Genomic DNA, 17,268 nt, shown 5'->3' with positions numbered 1-17,268 from the left:
ATTTTATAATGTTTTAAATTAATATCTCATGAATAAATATTTTTTTTCATGAAAAGATGAATAGTAATTTTTATCAAATAAAGTTATTAAAATATTTTAATTTAAAAAATTATTTATTTATTCACATTTATAAATATTTTTTATAATTTTATGACCGTCTATTAAAGTAAAAATTGTTTTAAAAAAATTCACAATCTAAAAATAAGTCCTAAAACAAAAATAATAATATTTTTAATCAGTAAACCAGCGAGCCCACTCGGTGGAAACTCACCTTCCCGTCTGTCCATCAACCACGTGTCCCATCTCCCGTCCACGTCACTTTGCCGGAACAAAATAAAAGGGAATAAGTAATTAACCAAATAAACAAAAAATAAATTTAAAATTTTCCATTTTATTTTTAAATTACGCAGGCGCCTTACACATCAACAAGCCAAACAAACCGCTTTTCACAATAATTATTAAATCTATTATTTTTATTTTTTTTTTCTATTTCTTTAAAGAAACGTCTTATTGTTTTCTCTTTTCTCTTTCGCTCCGTGCCCTCAATTCTCGCCCTGTTCTTCGGTTCCTTTTTTTCACCAAATTCCCATCGGTGTTTCTTTCCCTATCCCCTCTCGGCCTGTTGTTTTCGCTTTCCCATCACTTTCTCAAGAAAATTAATTTTCTCGAGAAAGTTTAGGGTCGGATAGAGAGAGAAAAGAGCAATCATGAGCTTTCAAGATCTGGAAGCTGGACGGCCGTTCGCGTCGAGGCAAAGCCTGATTAACGGAAAGCAAGACGCCACGCAAGCAGTGGCTTCTGGCATTTTCCAGATCAACACCGCCGTTTCCACCTTCCAGCGACTCGTCAATACCCTCGGGACTCCTAAGGACACGCCTGAGCTCCGAGAAAAGCTGTGAGTCTTGCCCCAATTTCGATGGCTCCGTTTTGCAATTTTAACTGATCACTTTATTTGAATGTGATCATTTTTTATTTTTGAATTAAGATACGCAAAATTTTGGTTTAATTTTGTTCAATCGCGTTGATTTTAGCTTTGATCTTTCTATTTGGGAATTTCAGTTAGGGATGGTGATAAATGATTCCGTTGGTCAAGTTCAATTTTGACTCGCCTTTGAAGAAAGCTCAGAGAGTTTATCAATTTTCGTTTGGATAATTGTGACAATTGTCGAAAACTTTACTACATGTTTGTTGATGTATAATGCTGGCCTTTCTTGATCCCTTAGCGGTCTGCGTCATTGTATTGCATGCGCAACGAGTTGCTTTCTTTGACATGTCTCACTTCGCAGGCATAAAACGAGGCTACATATCGGGCAATTAGTGAAGGACACTTCGGCTAAACTTAAACAAGCTAGTGAAACAGATCACCGTGCTGAAGTTAGCGTAAGTTTGGTTTTGTTTACGATTATTGGTTGATTATGTGGACCAAGCAGCCTTCTATTTTGCCTTTTAAATCAACAAAGAGGAGATGTTGAATTTTTTGTTCTGTATAAACTCTGGTTAATTCGTGCAAAGGTTATTTAGCTTATTGCTAAAACCGCTCTGAAATGTGCAATTATAACTGATTTTCCACTACGTATAAGATATCTGGATGACATAATATTTTTCTGTTTAAATTTTGGGGGTGGGGGGTTTTTATATACTTGGAATCTTGCCATTCCATGTATAAACCTGAGCATAAACATTCTTAAATTAAATTAAGCTTGCTGGTCTTGACTTTACAGAGATGAGCTGACAACACCCCTGCCCCCTCTCTCTCTCTCTCCCCTTTCCCCTCTGGAAGTACTTGATGCCTTGTAATTCCTTGTAATTGTAGGCAAGCAAGAAGATAACAGATGCTAAACTTGCAAAAGATTTTCAAGCAGTTTTGAAAGAGTTTCAGAAGGCTCAACGGCTTGCCGCTGAAAGGGAAACAGCATACACTCCTTTTGTTCCCCAGACAGTTCTTCCCTCAAGGTATTTATTGTGGGAGGCTTTACATGTACATGGATGGGGAAGTGAATGCATTCACTGCTTTTTTGTTCATGGTGTACACTGAAAATTGAGTCATTAGCAACATGGTTTTGACAAATCTTTTACGAAACATCTATATTGATTACTGAAGTTTCTGCCATTTACTGGTTGCAAGTGCTAATTGTTTGATGGTTATACTTGTGTTATGCTTCAATCCTGCTCTAGTATTTTGCATGTTATTCTTATACTAGAGGTTCTTCCTGTTATATGCAGCTACACGGCCGGTGAGATAGATGTAGGTTCAGATAAAAGTGCTGAACAGCGAGCCCTTCTTGTGGAATCAAGAAGGTAAGTTCTGCTTTACAAATTCTTGCAAGCAGTCCTTTTCATATGGTGCTTCAGTTTTTGAGTATATATTTTGAAGCAGTCTATATTTGTTTATAGACTGTTTATTTATTGCATTATCTTATCATTTATTTTTTTATGAACATGATTATCCAATTACTGACTTTAGCTTTTGAGTAATTTTTTCTTGCAGACAGGAGGTCTTGCTGTTGGATAATGAAATTGCTTTTAATGAGGCTATCATTGAGGAAAGAGAACAAGGAATTCAAGAAATTCAGCAGCAAATTGGTGAGGTCAACGAGATCTTCAAAGACCTTGCTGTGCTAGTTCATGAGCAAGGAACTATAATTGGTAAAGAATTTCATCTTCCTTCGCTATATGATTGTTCTGACCTTCTGGGTCATGTTGAGAAGTGCTGAACGTCAATCTATGCTGCAGATGACATTGGGACCCATATTGAAAATTCACAGGCTGCCACTGGACAGGCAAAATCCCAACTTGTGAAAGCTGCAAAGACCCAAAGATCAAATTCTTCTTTGGTAACCTTCAATGCTCTGATTCTTTATTTTATAAAAATAAATTTGTGCACTGCGTGTAAAGCACCATCTCGGCAGACATACCCACTTTCTTTATACCCCTTTTAGTTGGGATAGTGGGACATGGTGCGGGGTTTCCCTCAGTGGGTCTGGGAACCCTGATTGATCACACACCTTAATAATGTAGTGACCAGCCTATGCAAAGCCATCTTGGACAGTTACTTTAATCATAGAAAGATACTGTCTACCATCCTTCCAAGGAATTAATGTCTTTAAATTTTTTGTGCAGACCTGCTTGCTCCTGGTGATATTTGGTATTGTGCTTCTCATCGTGATCATAGTACTAGCAGCCTGATCAGAATCATAGAGCAATTTAAAGATCTTCTCGGCAACAAGAGGGTGATCTAAATGTGTTTGATTATGTTGTTTCGCGAGACATCATGGCTGACTTGAGTTAAAGTTTTAGTCTAAGTATATATCATGTGGTCATTGCCTCGTTGGTCATCCCTTATGATATTTGGTTCATCTTTGGGCGGGGGTGTCTCTTTTCTGTAAGTTGGGTGTTTGGGTTTGTTGAGGGTGTGTTACAGCTTTCGAGTATCGTCCCTTTTGTCTTCTTTGATATTTCCTGTAATAAGAGTTATAATTCTTTGGTTTTTCCATATCAATATATATGCATTCACATCGTGCCTTACTTCCATGGCATTCTGACCTATCCTGTCAAGTAAATTTCTCTGGTGTTAAACGAAAGTATCTACTACTGTACAGTGTTAAATTAATTTATTTTTATTGAATTTTCCATTGCGTTAACTATTAATAGTTCTTTCCCTAAACTCTAAACCCTGAATGAGAGAAAAGAAGTAGCATCAACCAAGAAGGCATTAAACTCAGACAAAATGATGTCAAAATCCGTATCGGATATGTTATCTGTCCCATTAAAACAAATTTATCATGTAGAAACTGATATTGGCTAAGATTGTTTCAAGTTTTTGGACACATTGACGCCTGAACAACATATAGATGTCAATACAATTGAAAGAGTTGATAAGAAGGCAGTACCGAAGGTAACAACTGATACAAATCCGGCATGTGCCTTTTTTCCAGAAGGTATTCTCCATGCTACAGAACCGGTTCTGGATTTAGCACTGTCGTGGGGTGACATGTACAAACAGCTCTGTTTATGGTGCTTTCCTTCCATGCTGCAGCTCATCAATACATCAGGTTCACCAATTTCAACAATCGAATAGCCACTTTCATCTAAGGGCTGCAAAACAGAAAAGAAAAAGAAGTTCAAATTTTCGCTGGGTACCCACATTTGACACATCTACACATGCTCTTGCGTTTTTGCCATGTCAATGACAAAGATCAAACATGGCTGATGCTAGAAATTCATATTGATAGTTGCATCAACTACAAAGTATTAAAAAAAGTGATTGTATTGAAAGCCTTCCCTCTCACTTGCCTGATATCGTGCATGTAGTGGAAACTGTACATTGATTTCCAGTCCATTATTCCGCCCTGACAAGATGTTGGATCCGGCATCCATGTGAACTTCAACAACAGATCGATTGGACCGAAATGAAGGCAATTCTAAGTCAGTGTCTCCAAAAACAGCTATATTTGTAAACACTGCAACAAGTAAAATGCATAAGTTAACCTCAAAAACAGAAGATAATGCGGTAAGCCTTCTTGTAACTAAACAATTAGTCTGTTTTTTTCACAAGGAAAATCAATTGCTGTTTACCCTTCCGCTCATGAAGATGTTGTAACTCAAACGGGTCAGCAAATACTCCAAGGGGTAGTCTTTGTATAATTATAACTTCACAAAAATGATCAGGCAATTTAGCAATGGACTCTGCCTCAATCTGCAATCTGATAGACGAAGACAAATGACGATGAGAACCTTCACCAAGTAGAGAGAGCTCTAGAACTGATAGCCTCACATTAATATTCAGCTTATCTGGAAACACTTCACACAAACCGGAAGAAAGTTCATGCACCATAAAATCTTCGAAGCTTGAATCATGCAGGTTCTCATATTTGTCAAAATAAGATTTCATAATATAGTTCCTGGCATCTGAGTTCTGCGAATCCGGTGGTCCATTCATTTCGACCTGAAAATTAAGGATGTCGAATTCCTTGAAAACTTAGCTGTCGGCTCTAGCAAGGCATAAGTTTGTAAATGTAAGATAGCTAGGCAGATACCTAACCCACAAAGCACCTTGACTAATTACCACGGCAACTGCATTTTCTTTTCTTCTTTTTTAACAACTAACATCCATTGCAGTAGAAATAGATAATTTGTAAAGTTTCAGGAACAAGCATCATGCTGACTGACCTCACTTGACGATGAGAAGACATGCATGCAAGAGACAGCACCAGAAAAGAACATCCACAGGATTGCAAGTTTCTGATAAAAGCATAACCGGTTATACTGTCTAGTTGCCATAGAGTCACTGAAATTGAAGAAACAAATTAGGTAAGAAATGTACAAGAAAATCACATGGTAGGACACTTTCTACATTGAATCAAATGTTTTGTACTAACAAGCATAAGAAATTTTGGACAGATTGAAGTTTGCACAAACAAGATTACTTCAGAACCCATCCATCAATCTTACATATAAAGAAAAGAAGGATCAGTTCACATATTTCATAAAAAATTCTCTTTACTCCTCTTAACTTTTCCCCAGCCAAGAGCCTTAACAATTCCATCATGAACAATTACAATGACCCAAAATACAAATTTTTAATTTTTCATTAACTACACCAATTCAAAACTTGCACAGAGAGAGAGAGAATGATTGAGAGAGATTTGAATTACATAACAAGAACATGCTGAGGCAAAGCGTACAATCAGATTAGTCAGCATAAAAACAAACTCGGGAGAGAAAAAGAGAGAGCTGACCTAATATTTCCTTTTTGTTCTTGTTCCAACAAAAGCAACCACTGACTCACAACACCGCTCAATAAGACCGGAGCGATCTTGGAGGAAAAAAAGAAGAGCAACCCCAGTTCACAGGAGAAGAAATAAAATTAGCATTCATTCCCAAAGAAATGATCTTTGGGCTTAAGAGTTACTAAGGCCCAGTGGCCCCATAACCCATAACCAAAGAAAAGAAAGAACATTCAATTTACCATTTTAGACACTTTGGAAGGAATTGGTAAAGCTTTTGTCTTTTCGCCAAATTAAGAAGCGTATCTGTTTCAGTTTTAAACTCCAGAAACCAAAGACCGGAACACGAATGAAATCAACGAAGAACCTTCCAAGCATCGAAACAAAGTTTTGAGTTTGAGAACTGAACTGTAAAAGCTGATATTCAAAAGAAGGTGAGAATTTTTTGTTCTGAATTCTTTTCACCTGAAAAAGGCAAAGGTGAAAACGATAGTAAAAATGAATAGTTCATCACCGGCAAACTCATCAATATCAACAACAGCAATCCTTGGAGGAGGAGCAAGTACCACCAATGCTGGTTTGGAGGATTTCCATTTCCCTTCTGATCTTATCTCTATCCAAGATCGCAAGGATGAGGCCATGCGTGGTTTGTTTCTCTTTCTTTTCCTTTTTTTTTTTTTTTTTGGATTTTCTTCCTTTCACTTTGGACTATCTATTTTGTGTTAAGCATGTGCTATTAGCCATTTGGGTCATTTTATTTCTGCATTAAGTTTTTGGGTTATGAATGTGTCTGTTGAATTCTTCAATTTTGATGCTATGCTTCATAGTTTCTGCTACATTTCTTCATTAATTTTTGTGGGCTTTTAGGATATGTTGGGATGTCTTTAGTATTGGTTGATTATAGTCTTGTTGTATGAGGCTTAGTTGGGTGGATAATTTTGGTTTCTTGACATCCAAATATTGAAATTTATGATAACAAAATTGATTCTTACAGCCATTTTGTTTAATGGGTTGAATTATGTGGTTAATTTTTTGTAAAATTCTTGGGATTATTTTGAAGAATTCTTTTGTTGTCTTCAGGGTCTGATTGTATTTTTAGTAAAGAAATAATTTTGCATCTTTTGTTCTTGCTGGGACAATGAAAAGGATGTAAAGAGAGAATTCATAACTTTTTTAAGTCCTTCATCTTTCTACTTTCTAAATATGGAAGTTCCCTAGCCAGGTTGCAGTTTTAGCCTGTCAGGCCAATATCTGTAAGGGCTTTGCTATAAGTCCCAATCATTGAAATTTAATTGTCATATATGAAAATGCTATTGCTTCTACATTGCAGTTCTAAAATCTGATTTGATGGCTGCACTCAACGAAGAGGTTAAATCATTGGATGAAGATAACTGGAAATTTGAAGGTCCTCGTTCCCGCATCCATCTGATATCAAGACCAGGTTAGTTCTTCAATTCATTGGACATCAATTTCCTTCTCAACTTTGTTAGATCCGATTCATTCCTGTTGATTATGACTCTGGTTATAATATGAGCCACTTAAAATTCCTGAGTTCCACTTATAATGAGTGACTTAGATTTTGGATTTGTTGGCTCATTTTATTCTCTCAAAGACCTACATCATAAGGGAGTGGCAAAGTTACTGGCATGTCCTGAAAGGTAGTATTTCTTGGTGTCTCTTTTGCTTACATGATTTTGGCATTGGAATCTAATGTCCAATTCTTCATGGTTACAATCTATATTTCCTTTTTGCAGCTGCATTGTTTTGTATGTTTATGTAATTTATTTAGTCATTTGATGTTACTGACTCCAATCCACTGAATCCAGGTGGACTTCTACAGAAGCAGATGGAATTGACAAAGAATCGTAGCATGGCACCCCCAAAATGATTGAAGATTTCTTGAGGATGGAGTTCATAGAGAGTAGAGATCTGCCTTCTTTGACCGTCAACAACTTGATTATATCTGTACATTGCTGAACTTTATTATGGATTCATGGAGGCATATATGAAATAGTACAAGTGTAACCTTTGTAACACTCATTGATAAACAGGACAGAAAACTCTTCCTTCCATTTGATTTTGAAACATGAATATTAGTGAAATGATCATTTTCTTTAGCAGTCTGTTTGCGGTGTTTAATTCATGTTTACATTAATTTCAACTTTCATAGTCAGAGAAATTAGCAAGGTAGTGATAAATCTGTCTTCAGGATAATGCCAAAGAAGCTGAGAATGCATGCATCCGCCTCAGGTGTTTGTCAATGTTGGAGAACACCAAAATGGTGATTGGTTGGTCTACTCTCTGGACTGTAAAAATGTTGAGTTCAGCGCAGCTTCACCTTGCAGTAAGAATGCCTGGAATCATCAGTGCCATCAGTGCATCTTCATTTAGAGTTCAGCTAGACTACGGGCTGCCATCAATTTGTTCTTCTGTCTGTTTTGGCTGGAATCAGAAAATGACTTGGATTTGGTCTGTCTGATTTTATATGTACATAATTTCATCATACAGGGTGCAAATCTGATATGAATCCTTCTCAACAAAAAGAAGTGATATAAATCCAGTAACACCCTGATGTAACTAGAGCTAGTGATCTATTAGATACAGACTAATCAGAGTTTTTTTGGGAAATCTAACAAAGATTTCAACATCAACACGGTTGGAAACCAAGGCTATTGCCTTGGTTGCTAGAAGTAAGCTGAAATTAGTTAATGAGATCTTGTTCTAGATTCAGCAAAGCCAATAACTTTTATGAAAATCCAAGTATCATCAGCAGCAACACTATGAGAACTGCTTGATTAGTTCAGTTTAGACATCCTAATGGCAAAAAATAACCCATCGATCATGTTGAACACCAGGTCTCTCACCTTTACTAACACATTTTCTCTGTTAGTGGAATCATTTGCCAGCAGCTCACTGGTTTAGCTTTCCATTCTGTCATGAATATTAACCAGCTAGTTCCAACAACAGAATTTATCTGTACGACCAAAATATTGGAAACCCAAAGGTCTATTAACGATGGAGATCAAAGCTAAAGGCTTGAAAAGAAAATTTTTTTTCTAGCAAAATTGAAGAAACTCAATGGTGCAAAGCAAAATCGATGAATCCTTCATTAGAACTTCCTCCAAAACTCCTATTCACAAAAGGGTGACCAAGAAGCTCATCCACTGTCCCTCTCTTTCTCCATTCTTTCTCCAAACACCTCCTTACAAAGCTCCTAAACTCCGGCGAAGCCGTCTCGGGCATCTCCAACCTCTCCCCGAAGCATATAGCACACATCAAAGCCGCCCAATCGGGTTTTTCCCCTAGACCAATCAACGGATAATGACCCACAAAACATTCTAAGACCACCACGCCCAGCGACCAAACGTCACCGGCGAAACCGTCGGCGTCGCACCCGTTCCACCTCTCGGGATCGACCCTTTCTGGGCTCATGTAAGCGCATGTTCCCATGCACGTGTCGCAAGCGTTACGGGTGCCTACGACAATCTTGCTCACTCCAAAATCTGCAATCTTCACGTCTCCTTTCCCATTTATCAGTAGATTCGATGGTTTTATATCGCCATGCACGATTTGCATCCCATGCAGATAATGCAACCCTCGTAAAACTCTTTGCGCAACACCGGAAATAACATCTTCGGGCAAATTCACCCTGACGGAGAGTTCATCGTACAAGGAGCCTCTCTCCATGTACTCCATAACGAAACAGAGCTCTCCTCCTATGGCGTCGAACACCGCATGGCATTTCACGACGAATTGGGAATCTACCCTTTTCAGGATTTCAGCTTCACACGCCGCTTGGCGCCGTATTATGGCCGCATTCTGATCGAAACGTAGAACTTTTAGAGCGTAAACGGATGAGCTTTTACGGTTACGGACTTTGTACACAGTGCCACCATTGCCGTGGCCAATGACAGATAGTTTCTCGAGGTCGGAGAGGCTTTCGATGTCTGGAGATGTCGGACCAATGGCTGACAGCAACGCCGCGTAATGAGTCCGTTGCCGGAAATCAGCTGCAGGTAGTGGTGGTGGTAGGGATAAACGGAGTCCCTGCTGGTGCCTTCTCTCTCTAACTAGTGTCATTTACACACTTGTTCTTCTAAAATGTTTTCCATGTAAAACAAATAGATCAATCTAACAGTTATAAATACAGAAGATATGATTGTGGGCAGTGACAATCCCTTGATTCACGGAACTCCTGGTTTATGTCAGCATCTGTCAGTCCTTGGAATGGCACGTGTCTCTTTTGTTTCTTTTTGTCTTTTTTTTATGTAAAAACTCTGGTAACAATATGCCCATTTTCCATGGCTATCGTTAAACATGTGCTTCTAAAGTTAAGATTTCCATGGCGGAATAAGGGGAACGAGAGAAGCCGTTAGATTGATTATTCGAGCAAATCTTCGATAACATCAGAGGTGGGAAGAAAGAAAGGGGAACGTGCCGGCGGGGATCAGAACATCGAGTTATTAGGATCAGAATCCGAAATGGAAGGTTAAGCCATGGAACAGCCGCATTTCGCTTTAACCAACAATAACAAAAGCCTGCACAATTAAAAAATCATACGTGTAACCCCCTTTTTTAAACCTTTAAATGGTTAATGTTGCAGTTATAAATGCTAAATGAAGCAAACTTCAAAGACTAATGAGAACCAAGTCAGCTTTAAGCTCCACGTGGGTCCTCATAAACGTGTAAATATTAAAATTTAAAATTTTCTTAGAAGTCAACAGTAGAAGTGACACATAGCTAGTAGTATCATAAAGCCATTATTAGTATTCAGAACTAATTTTGATATCAACTGTCATGATCTATATAAACTTAACACAATCCAATAATCATCTCACCTTCTTACACAGCCAATATAAAATTCATGACTTCCCTTTACTGTGCTTGTCCTTTTTTGTTTCAGTTTTGATTCCGAGCCATTTGACCAGGTGGTCTTCGTATCAGTGACCTCTTTTACTGCAACCCGGTGAGATGCCTGACAGGAGTTTAAGTTTTCATTAAGAATAATTACCCATATTCCCCACCTATTTATTCTTTTTATATTCTTTAATCTTTAAAATAATGAACTAACGTTTTAACAGTAAATTGATATGAACATTCATGAATAATCCTTCACAAGGAACACGCCTAGCAAACCGCCATCAGCCCACTGGTAGGCGTAGCCTCACCAGCCATTCTCCCCATCTAAGGGAAGCAATCATCCCAATCTCCACCAACCTTAAACCTCGAGTTTCACTTTATCTTTAGTTTACGGTATCAGCCACTACACGTTGGTTACCATACTCAGGTCCTACTCATGCCAGCTGGTTCGAAACCTAAAAGGTGAGAGCAAGATAAGACTGGCTCCAACACAGCTGATACAGATGTTCAATAACCACAAAATAAAAAAATAAAAACACATTGGAAAGTAATTCTTCACATTACATCCACATATTAAAAACATTGTCAATGTTGGAGGCCTTCAGGAAATGGTTTCATCAGCTTTTTTCATATCAAGGATAATGAAACAGGAATAAGCAAAATGATTTCCAGGGTACGACATCCCTTGTAAAGCAAATCATTAGAAATCTCCCAGAGAATATATCACACAAACCCATTCCAAAGACTTTGTGAGGAAGAAAAAATATGCGTACAACCAATTGCCCAACACCACCAATGACCAACAGTCTTTGGACTCAGCACAAAGGTGAAGTGAAAGAAAACTCCAGTTGGATATAATCAAAAAGAAAACTAAAGTTCAGGTTTATACGGTTTATATATAAGCGAGTGCAAAAGAAAGATAATGAAGCCATTAGTTGAGTTTCCAGTGGCTAAAATAAGAGGATCATGTGATTATAAAAGTTTCAGGTTTACCTCAGATAATGTGAAAGTAATATACGTTTTGGTACACAAGATTAAACCCCCTTGTTATCTGATCTAAGAAGACCCATTTGTTCTGTAAGCTTATCCATATGCTGAGATTTGTCCCATCCATTGTCAATCGGCTGCCCTTCATTTCCCTTGCTTTTACCATCCATTGAGGGTGATTCAATATCATCAGGCAATGGACTGTGCACAAGAAGGTCAGCCCAGAAAGTAGAATTATCCAGCAAGGCATCTATGTCAGGATCAGGAGCAATGTCATCAAGTTCTATGGGAACTGAGCCATCCACAACAAATGTAGCAGGATCAATAAATCCACCATTCCCTGTTTCAGACCCCATGTAATTTTCTGTTGGAATATCAACAATGCTTTCTGGGACCATGTCTGGTATTTGAGAAAGCTCGGGCATAATTATATCTGTCTGAGAAACGGATATTGATGGTGGCTTTTGCACTCCAGCCAGTGCACTCAAATCTGGAAACTGTGCTGTTGTAATCTTTTCAGAGGTTGTTTCACTTGGGGAAGATTGTACTTCAGTTATGGCAGTTGAGGGGCAATGCCCTGAGATCTCTGAAGTTGCTGGTATATATGTTGACTGGCCTGAAGTTGGTGGGACCTCTTGAAGAGTCACCCCTGATACACGGATTGAAGAGTTCCCACCATCTATTCCACTGGAAGATGACAAACCATCACCAATCAGAAAATTTTCATTATTGTTGTTAAAAGAGTCCATCCTAGGAGAAGCATCTCCTTTCATGAACTGCCTGAGCAGTGCTTTCGCCTCATTCATCATAGGCTGATATTTAACAATCTGTCCATCAGAGGAAGCGGAATGCTCATTATCAATGATACCATCCTGCTTGAGCCTCCTCTTCTTGTTCGCTTCAGTTATGCGCCTATTGCTCTCATTTTGCTGCTGCACAAATTGAGCCAAAAAGCCAGGGCTCTGCACAGCCTTTGCCAAGAATGACATCATCTGCTGCTGCCGCTGCTCCATCCCCTGAAGACGTTGCACCACCGTTTGCAGCTGGTTATCAGTAGCCTGTTGCTGCTGCCTCAACCTAACAAGTTCCTGCATAAGCACATTCTTGTCTCTCTTAAGCCTCTCAACCTCTTCTTCAAGCCCAAACTTCCCAACCTCAACACAGGCACCCACAGATGAACTCTGTCCATGTGATTGCTGTGTCTGCTGATGGCCATGCCCATGGGCAGGCTTTCGCCGACTAATATTCCGAAGCAGGTGCTTCTGACCCCTTAAAAATCCCTCATTTGCAAATTCCCAGCGGTCAGGATCAACCTTTCGGAAACCCTATCCAAACGCATCAGCAAGAACAAAAAGTATGGGAAAAAAAAGCAGATCACTCAGCAGAATTGTTATTGACAAAAATGCAAAAATCTATGTCAATATTGCTGGTCCGAAGGAAATGATAAAAACAAAAAGGATAGGGGAAAAAAAAAGGACAAAGTTCATGGATACAGTCATACAGACATCCATCTGTAAAGGAATGGTAATCACTGACGAGCAGTTGCTTGTCACTTTATTTGGAACTAGTTCAAATAAATAAGCCCAAGCCTAATATTCAAGCTTGTCAAATAAACAAGCCAAGATGGGTACAATGGGCACCATCTGCAATCCCCACTCCAGGACAGACCTTATTAGGAATATTCTTACACTGGTCTAAACTCAAAAGAAGATAAAGAGTAAGAAAGAAAAAGCTTGAATTGAGCTGAGAAGTTTGACTCAATTAGAGATTGACCCGAATAAAACACAAATAAGAAAGCTCACGTAAGAGGTGCCCAACTTGAGTCAGCTCATTTCAACCTTACTGAACTAGCAAGCCTTGCTAAAAGTCACTTGAAATTTTAATTAAAAAAAAAAAGGTTTTAACCTTACTATAACTACCATATTTGAATTTTCAATTTTTTATGAGGGCTGGAGTTGAAGAACTAAGGCAAGATCACACATCTTGTAAGGTATATCTAGCTCCTGAAAGATAATATACTTCCGTTCTGCAAATCATAAATCTTGCATACTTCTACAATCCCAGAAAAACTAATATAAAGACCACAATGTGTGGCTCACACTCCAACCATGTTAACACAAATTAGCATAAAAAAATAACTATACGAAGTAACTAAACTAGGCCCAAAGCAGATTTCACTGTCAAATAGAGGGATAGCTTTCAGGTCCACCATATTTTCCATTCTCCCTTAAATTGCTAAAGCTTTTGAGGTGGTGCCATATCAGTGGAAAATCAAACTTAGTTTCCGAATTCAGGAGCAGCACAGAGGTTGTGTCAACTTGACTGTAGCAATGTAAGTATTAAACAACTATCACCATTTTATAAAAGTTTTCACTGTAAACTTTTAAGTAAAAAAATGTATTTTCCACAGACAATTACTCGTTGGCTCTCACTCATTTCCTATCTCCACCCCTACCAAAATGATTGAGCTATCAATCAAGGCCAGCATTCAATGATTCTATTTAAAAAGGCATGTATTTGATGTGACACCTACACTTTGAACTTCCTAAAATACTATCTAATAAACAAGCTTACCTGAACACATCAATATAACCTTAAGGAATAGTTAATGAAGAATGAGTTTACATGCAACGCCCAAGCTACTAAGATGCCAAAGTGACATATCCCACTCCAAAGGAAATCTGTGCAGGATCATGCGATAAACAAAAATGCAACACCCATGGTACTAAGAAGCCAAAGTAATATATACACCACTCCAAAGGAAATCTGTGGAGGAGGACGGGATAAACTACAATCAGATCTAAACAATACCATAAGATTCATTTAGCAATAAGATGAACATTTCCCAAACTACAAGCACCATTGTTCTTGTTTTCCAACAACGATACAAACTGCTCCAGAGTAGCTCATAGATAAGGAGAAAATATTTATATAATCTGAATCTCATATTGATAAAATGACAACCAATGTCAAACCCCTAGGATCATGCATGAACAGAATAGTGTATGTATCTACGATATACATACACATACAAGAAATGCACGTGAATATACATGGAATGTACAATGACAAATACGCATAGAGTTTGAGAATTGCATATGAAGCGGTAAGAAAATTTAACACATATTTCATTTTCATCCTAGTTCTTCCACTTATCTTTAAAGAGTTATGCCAGAATGATTCATTAATAGAAATTTTTAACTAAGATCTTAGAATATTGTAGAAGTCATTTTCACAGAATAGAGGTGTGTTTGCAAGTAAATTTACTTAGATGTAAGCCTCAGTCAAGTGAATACTGGCTGTTGCAGCAAAATGAGTATGAATACATGATTACTAATCAAGATTGTATTATTTTCAAATAACACAAATTTCACCTGAGCAATGAGGCTGGTCATTACATATTTTATAATATTGATGCTGCAAAGGCTAAAAATTGTCAATATTCAACAATTTATTGAACAAGAACTGTATAACAGCACCCTTATTAAAATCTTTCCCTCACAACACAAACACTAACCCTTACTGTTTGGTCACTATCCTCAAATCCCTGCAAAAAGTTCGTTATTTTTGGCCAGTTTATTGCCCTTGAATCTCAAACAAAGTAAACTCTATTCAATCTAAAAGACAAAAATTCTCTCTCTGAAATTTTGAGGCCTAAATCCAATGTGATAAAAGCCTAATCCATGAGAAAAAGCCTAGCAGCTAAATTTCCTAAAATCTGCCTGGTTCACACACATATAAGAAACAAAAGTCCAAATAAATGCATAATATGCCTGCACTGTGTGCGCATCTTTCACACTATATACCCCAACAACAATGGTCATATCCAATTCTATGATGAATTATACGAGATCTGAACTGGTTGATTATCTCAGTGACACATTCATATGTACCACTCCTACATCAAATATTAAATGTCCTTCAGATATGTCTCATTTAAACCAGTAACAACAAACAAAGACAAATAAAAGTAACTATCTTTTGATGACCTTGTGACCACGTCATGAACAACATGTGACCTGCTTTCTTTTTCCAATTTCCCCTTTCTGCTCCATTTAGTTGCTGAGAAAATCCAGATAGAAGCACAATTAAAACTTTAAATCACAAAATTCCGTGACTTGGGAGACAATGAAACAAAGCCATTATATCCCCAGTATAAACATCACATTTAGTTGAGACAGGAAACTGACCCTGTTCAAAGCAACTACAATAATAGTAACATAACTTGGCATATATTAGTTCTTGACAAACATCTTGTTAACCAAAAGGTCTAGTGAGTGATTAATTGATTTCTTCAATAACTCAAGCCCTAGCAGCCCTATACCCTTACCTAGAACACTGATTTGCTGCTAAGGCGCAATCATATATTCCTAAACTTGTTACTCTAAATTCAGTTTACTATAAAACATTTCTAAAACTTATCCTCCATGGTTTTCATTTTTCTAAATTTTCTCAGCAACCACAAGGGGGACTCTTAGTCGACTCGATCACTTCCAAAAAAATTAACTTAATTTGGAACAATTTCACATTCGCAATAAATCCTTATCATCAACAAGGAAATCAAATATTTAACAAGTCAAACTAAAAGAAACAAAAGTACTTAATATTTTCCAATTTTTTCTAACTAAGGAAAGTTCAAACACTAATTATTAGAAACTATAAAATTTAAAGTACTAAAGCGAAAGGTGAAAGAAATTTTAAAAAAGGAAAAAAGAAGGCGTACATAGGTGTTTAGTTGCCTGACGAAGCTCGAGAAGTTGTTGTGCTTGAAATACTTGGGCAGAAGATCCCGTGCGAACTCCGGCGGGTTCCAAACAACGAAGCTGTTGTTGGTTGGGCTCCAAGAAACGATGGCATCGGTGGCGGGATCATCCACCATATCATAAGTCTTGCTCAGGAAAGGCGGTGGCGCGTTCGCACTCTGCACCGCCACCGGCTGCGGCGTTGGTTGAGGTTGCGCCTCCGTTTGGGCTCCTCCGCCGGTGGTTGATGCATCGTTTTGGCCGTTGCTACTGCTACTCATTCCATCCATTCCACTTCACTGATTCTTTACAATTAAAGAAATAATAAAAAACCGGAAAAGGGGGGGGGGGGGGGGTTCTAGGGTTTTGAGGCAAGGTTAATTTGCGCCATCGGAGATATGCGGATTTTTAGGGATTTTGGACAAAAAAAAAAGAAAACAAAGAACGTGAGAGCGAAAGAGAGTGGTGGTAACTGAGAAACAGACAGATGGCTGTACGGACAAGGGAGAGCGGCGTTTTTAAGGGCAGAAAACGAAAAGGGGTAACCGGCACGTGGCCGTTTTTGTGTTTTTGGCTTGTTGGGGCGTGACGACGGAACAACGTTTCTGAAATGACTTGATTGGGCCTCGTGTTCCGCTATATTAGCGGGCAGTGGGATTTTGACCTTTTTCAATTCTCATTTTTCTTGTACTTTCTGTCTTTTTGGTGAAAATTTGTGTGTAAGAAAATAGTATCAGAAATAAATATATAATTTTTTTATAAGTATTGGTCTGATTTTTTTTAATTTAAAATCTATTATGAGTTTTTATAAAAAATAATAATTTTTAAAATTAAATTAAAATTATATTGATAAATTTTTTTTATAAGTTATAATTTCAATTAAAATTATCTTAAAAGGTATTTTTTTTTAAAATGTAATATTATAATTATTTTTAATAGATGAAGATACTTTT

The 17,268-nt window shown here is 37.7% G+C and overlaps 5 protein-coding genes across 8 annotated transcripts; 2 read left to right on the top strand and 3 right to left on the bottom strand.

Annotated features, from left to right (window-relative positions):
• Window positions 493–3,531, top strand: LOC18606796 (syntaxin-22). The gene is made up of 7 exons (XM_007040602.2): window positions 493–895; window positions 1,287–1,380; window positions 1,814–1,953; window positions 2,224–2,298; window positions 2,489–2,646; window positions 2,734–2,834; window positions 3,121–3,531. The coding sequence occupies exons 1-7, from the start codon at window positions 708–710 to the stop codon at window positions 3,184–3,186; spliced, it is 822 nt and encodes a 273-aa protein (XP_007040664.1). The 5' UTR covers window positions 493–707; the 3' UTR covers window positions 3,187–3,531.
• Window positions 3,719–5,870, bottom strand: LOC18606795. 2 transcript variants are annotated; one of them, XM_007040601.2, is made up of 5 exons: window positions 5,739–5,870; window positions 5,170–5,287; window positions 4,576–4,945; window positions 4,294–4,460; window positions 3,719–4,095 (listed from the first exon to the last, which is right to left on the bottom strand). In XM_007040601.2, the coding sequence occupies exons 2-5, from the start codon at window positions 5,278–5,280 to the stop codon at window positions 3,802–3,804; spliced, it is 942 nt and encodes a 313-aa protein (XP_007040663.2). In that variant the 5' UTR covers window positions 5,281–5,287; window positions 5,739–5,870; the 3' UTR covers window positions 3,719–3,801. The 2 variants fall into 2 exon arrangements, with proteins under 2 accessions (XP_007040663.2, XP_017972806.1); XM_018117317.1 differs by lacking the exon at window positions 5,170–5,287 and having other exon boundaries at window positions 5,739–5,850.
• Window positions 5,967–7,849, top strand: LOC18606794. Of its 2 annotated transcripts, none has more exons than XM_018117319.1 (3): window positions 5,967–6,372; window positions 7,057–7,167; window positions 7,339–7,545. In XM_018117319.1, exons 1-3 carry the CDS (start codon window positions 6,225–6,227, stop codon window positions 7,386–7,388), a joined length of 309 nt encoding a protein of 102 aa, XP_017972808.1. In that variant the 5' UTR covers window positions 5,967–6,224; the 3' UTR covers window positions 7,389–7,545. The 2 variants fall into 2 exon arrangements, with proteins under 2 accessions (XP_017972808.1, XP_007040662.2); XM_007040600.2 differs by lacking the exon at window positions 7,339–7,545 and adding an exon at window positions 7,553–7,849 and having other exon boundaries at window positions 5,970–6,372.
• Window positions 7,872–9,895, bottom strand: LOC18606793 (mitogen-activated protein kinase kinase 10). Its single transcript, XM_018117316.1, has one exon. The coding sequence runs from the start codon at window positions 9,804–9,806 to the stop codon at window positions 8,802–8,804; it is 1,005 nt and encodes a 334-aa protein (XP_017972805.1). The 5' UTR covers window positions 9,807–9,895; the 3' UTR covers window positions 7,872–8,801.
• LOC18606792 (heat stress transcription factor A-1d) lies at window positions 10,419–16,817 on the bottom strand. Of its 2 annotated transcripts, XM_018117315.1 has the most exons (3): window positions 16,297–16,817; window positions 11,580–12,898; window positions 10,419–10,701 (listed from the first exon to the last, which is right to left on the bottom strand). In XM_018117315.1, the coding sequence occupies exons 1-2, from the start codon at window positions 16,603–16,605 to the stop codon at window positions 11,621–11,623; spliced, it is 1,587 nt and encodes a 528-aa protein (XP_017972804.1). In that variant the 5' UTR covers window positions 16,606–16,817; the 3' UTR covers window positions 10,419–10,701; window positions 11,580–11,620. The 2 variants fall into 2 exon arrangements, with proteins under 2 accessions (XP_017972804.1, XP_007040660.2); XM_007040598.2 differs by lacking the exon at window positions 10,419–10,701 and having other exon boundaries at window positions 11,419–12,898.

The sequence above is a fragment of the Theobroma cacao genome, chromosome 3 (genome assembly GCF_000208745.1).
Source record: "Theobroma cacao cultivar B97-61/B2 chromosome 3, Criollo_cocoa_genome_V2, whole genome shotgun sequence".
Lineage (NCBI taxonomy): Eukaryota > Viridiplantae > Streptophyta > Magnoliopsida > Malvales > Malvaceae > Theobroma > Theobroma cacao.
The sequence above is the reverse complement of the archived record's forward strand: the minus strand, read 5'-3'. Positions and strand labels throughout refer to the sequence as shown.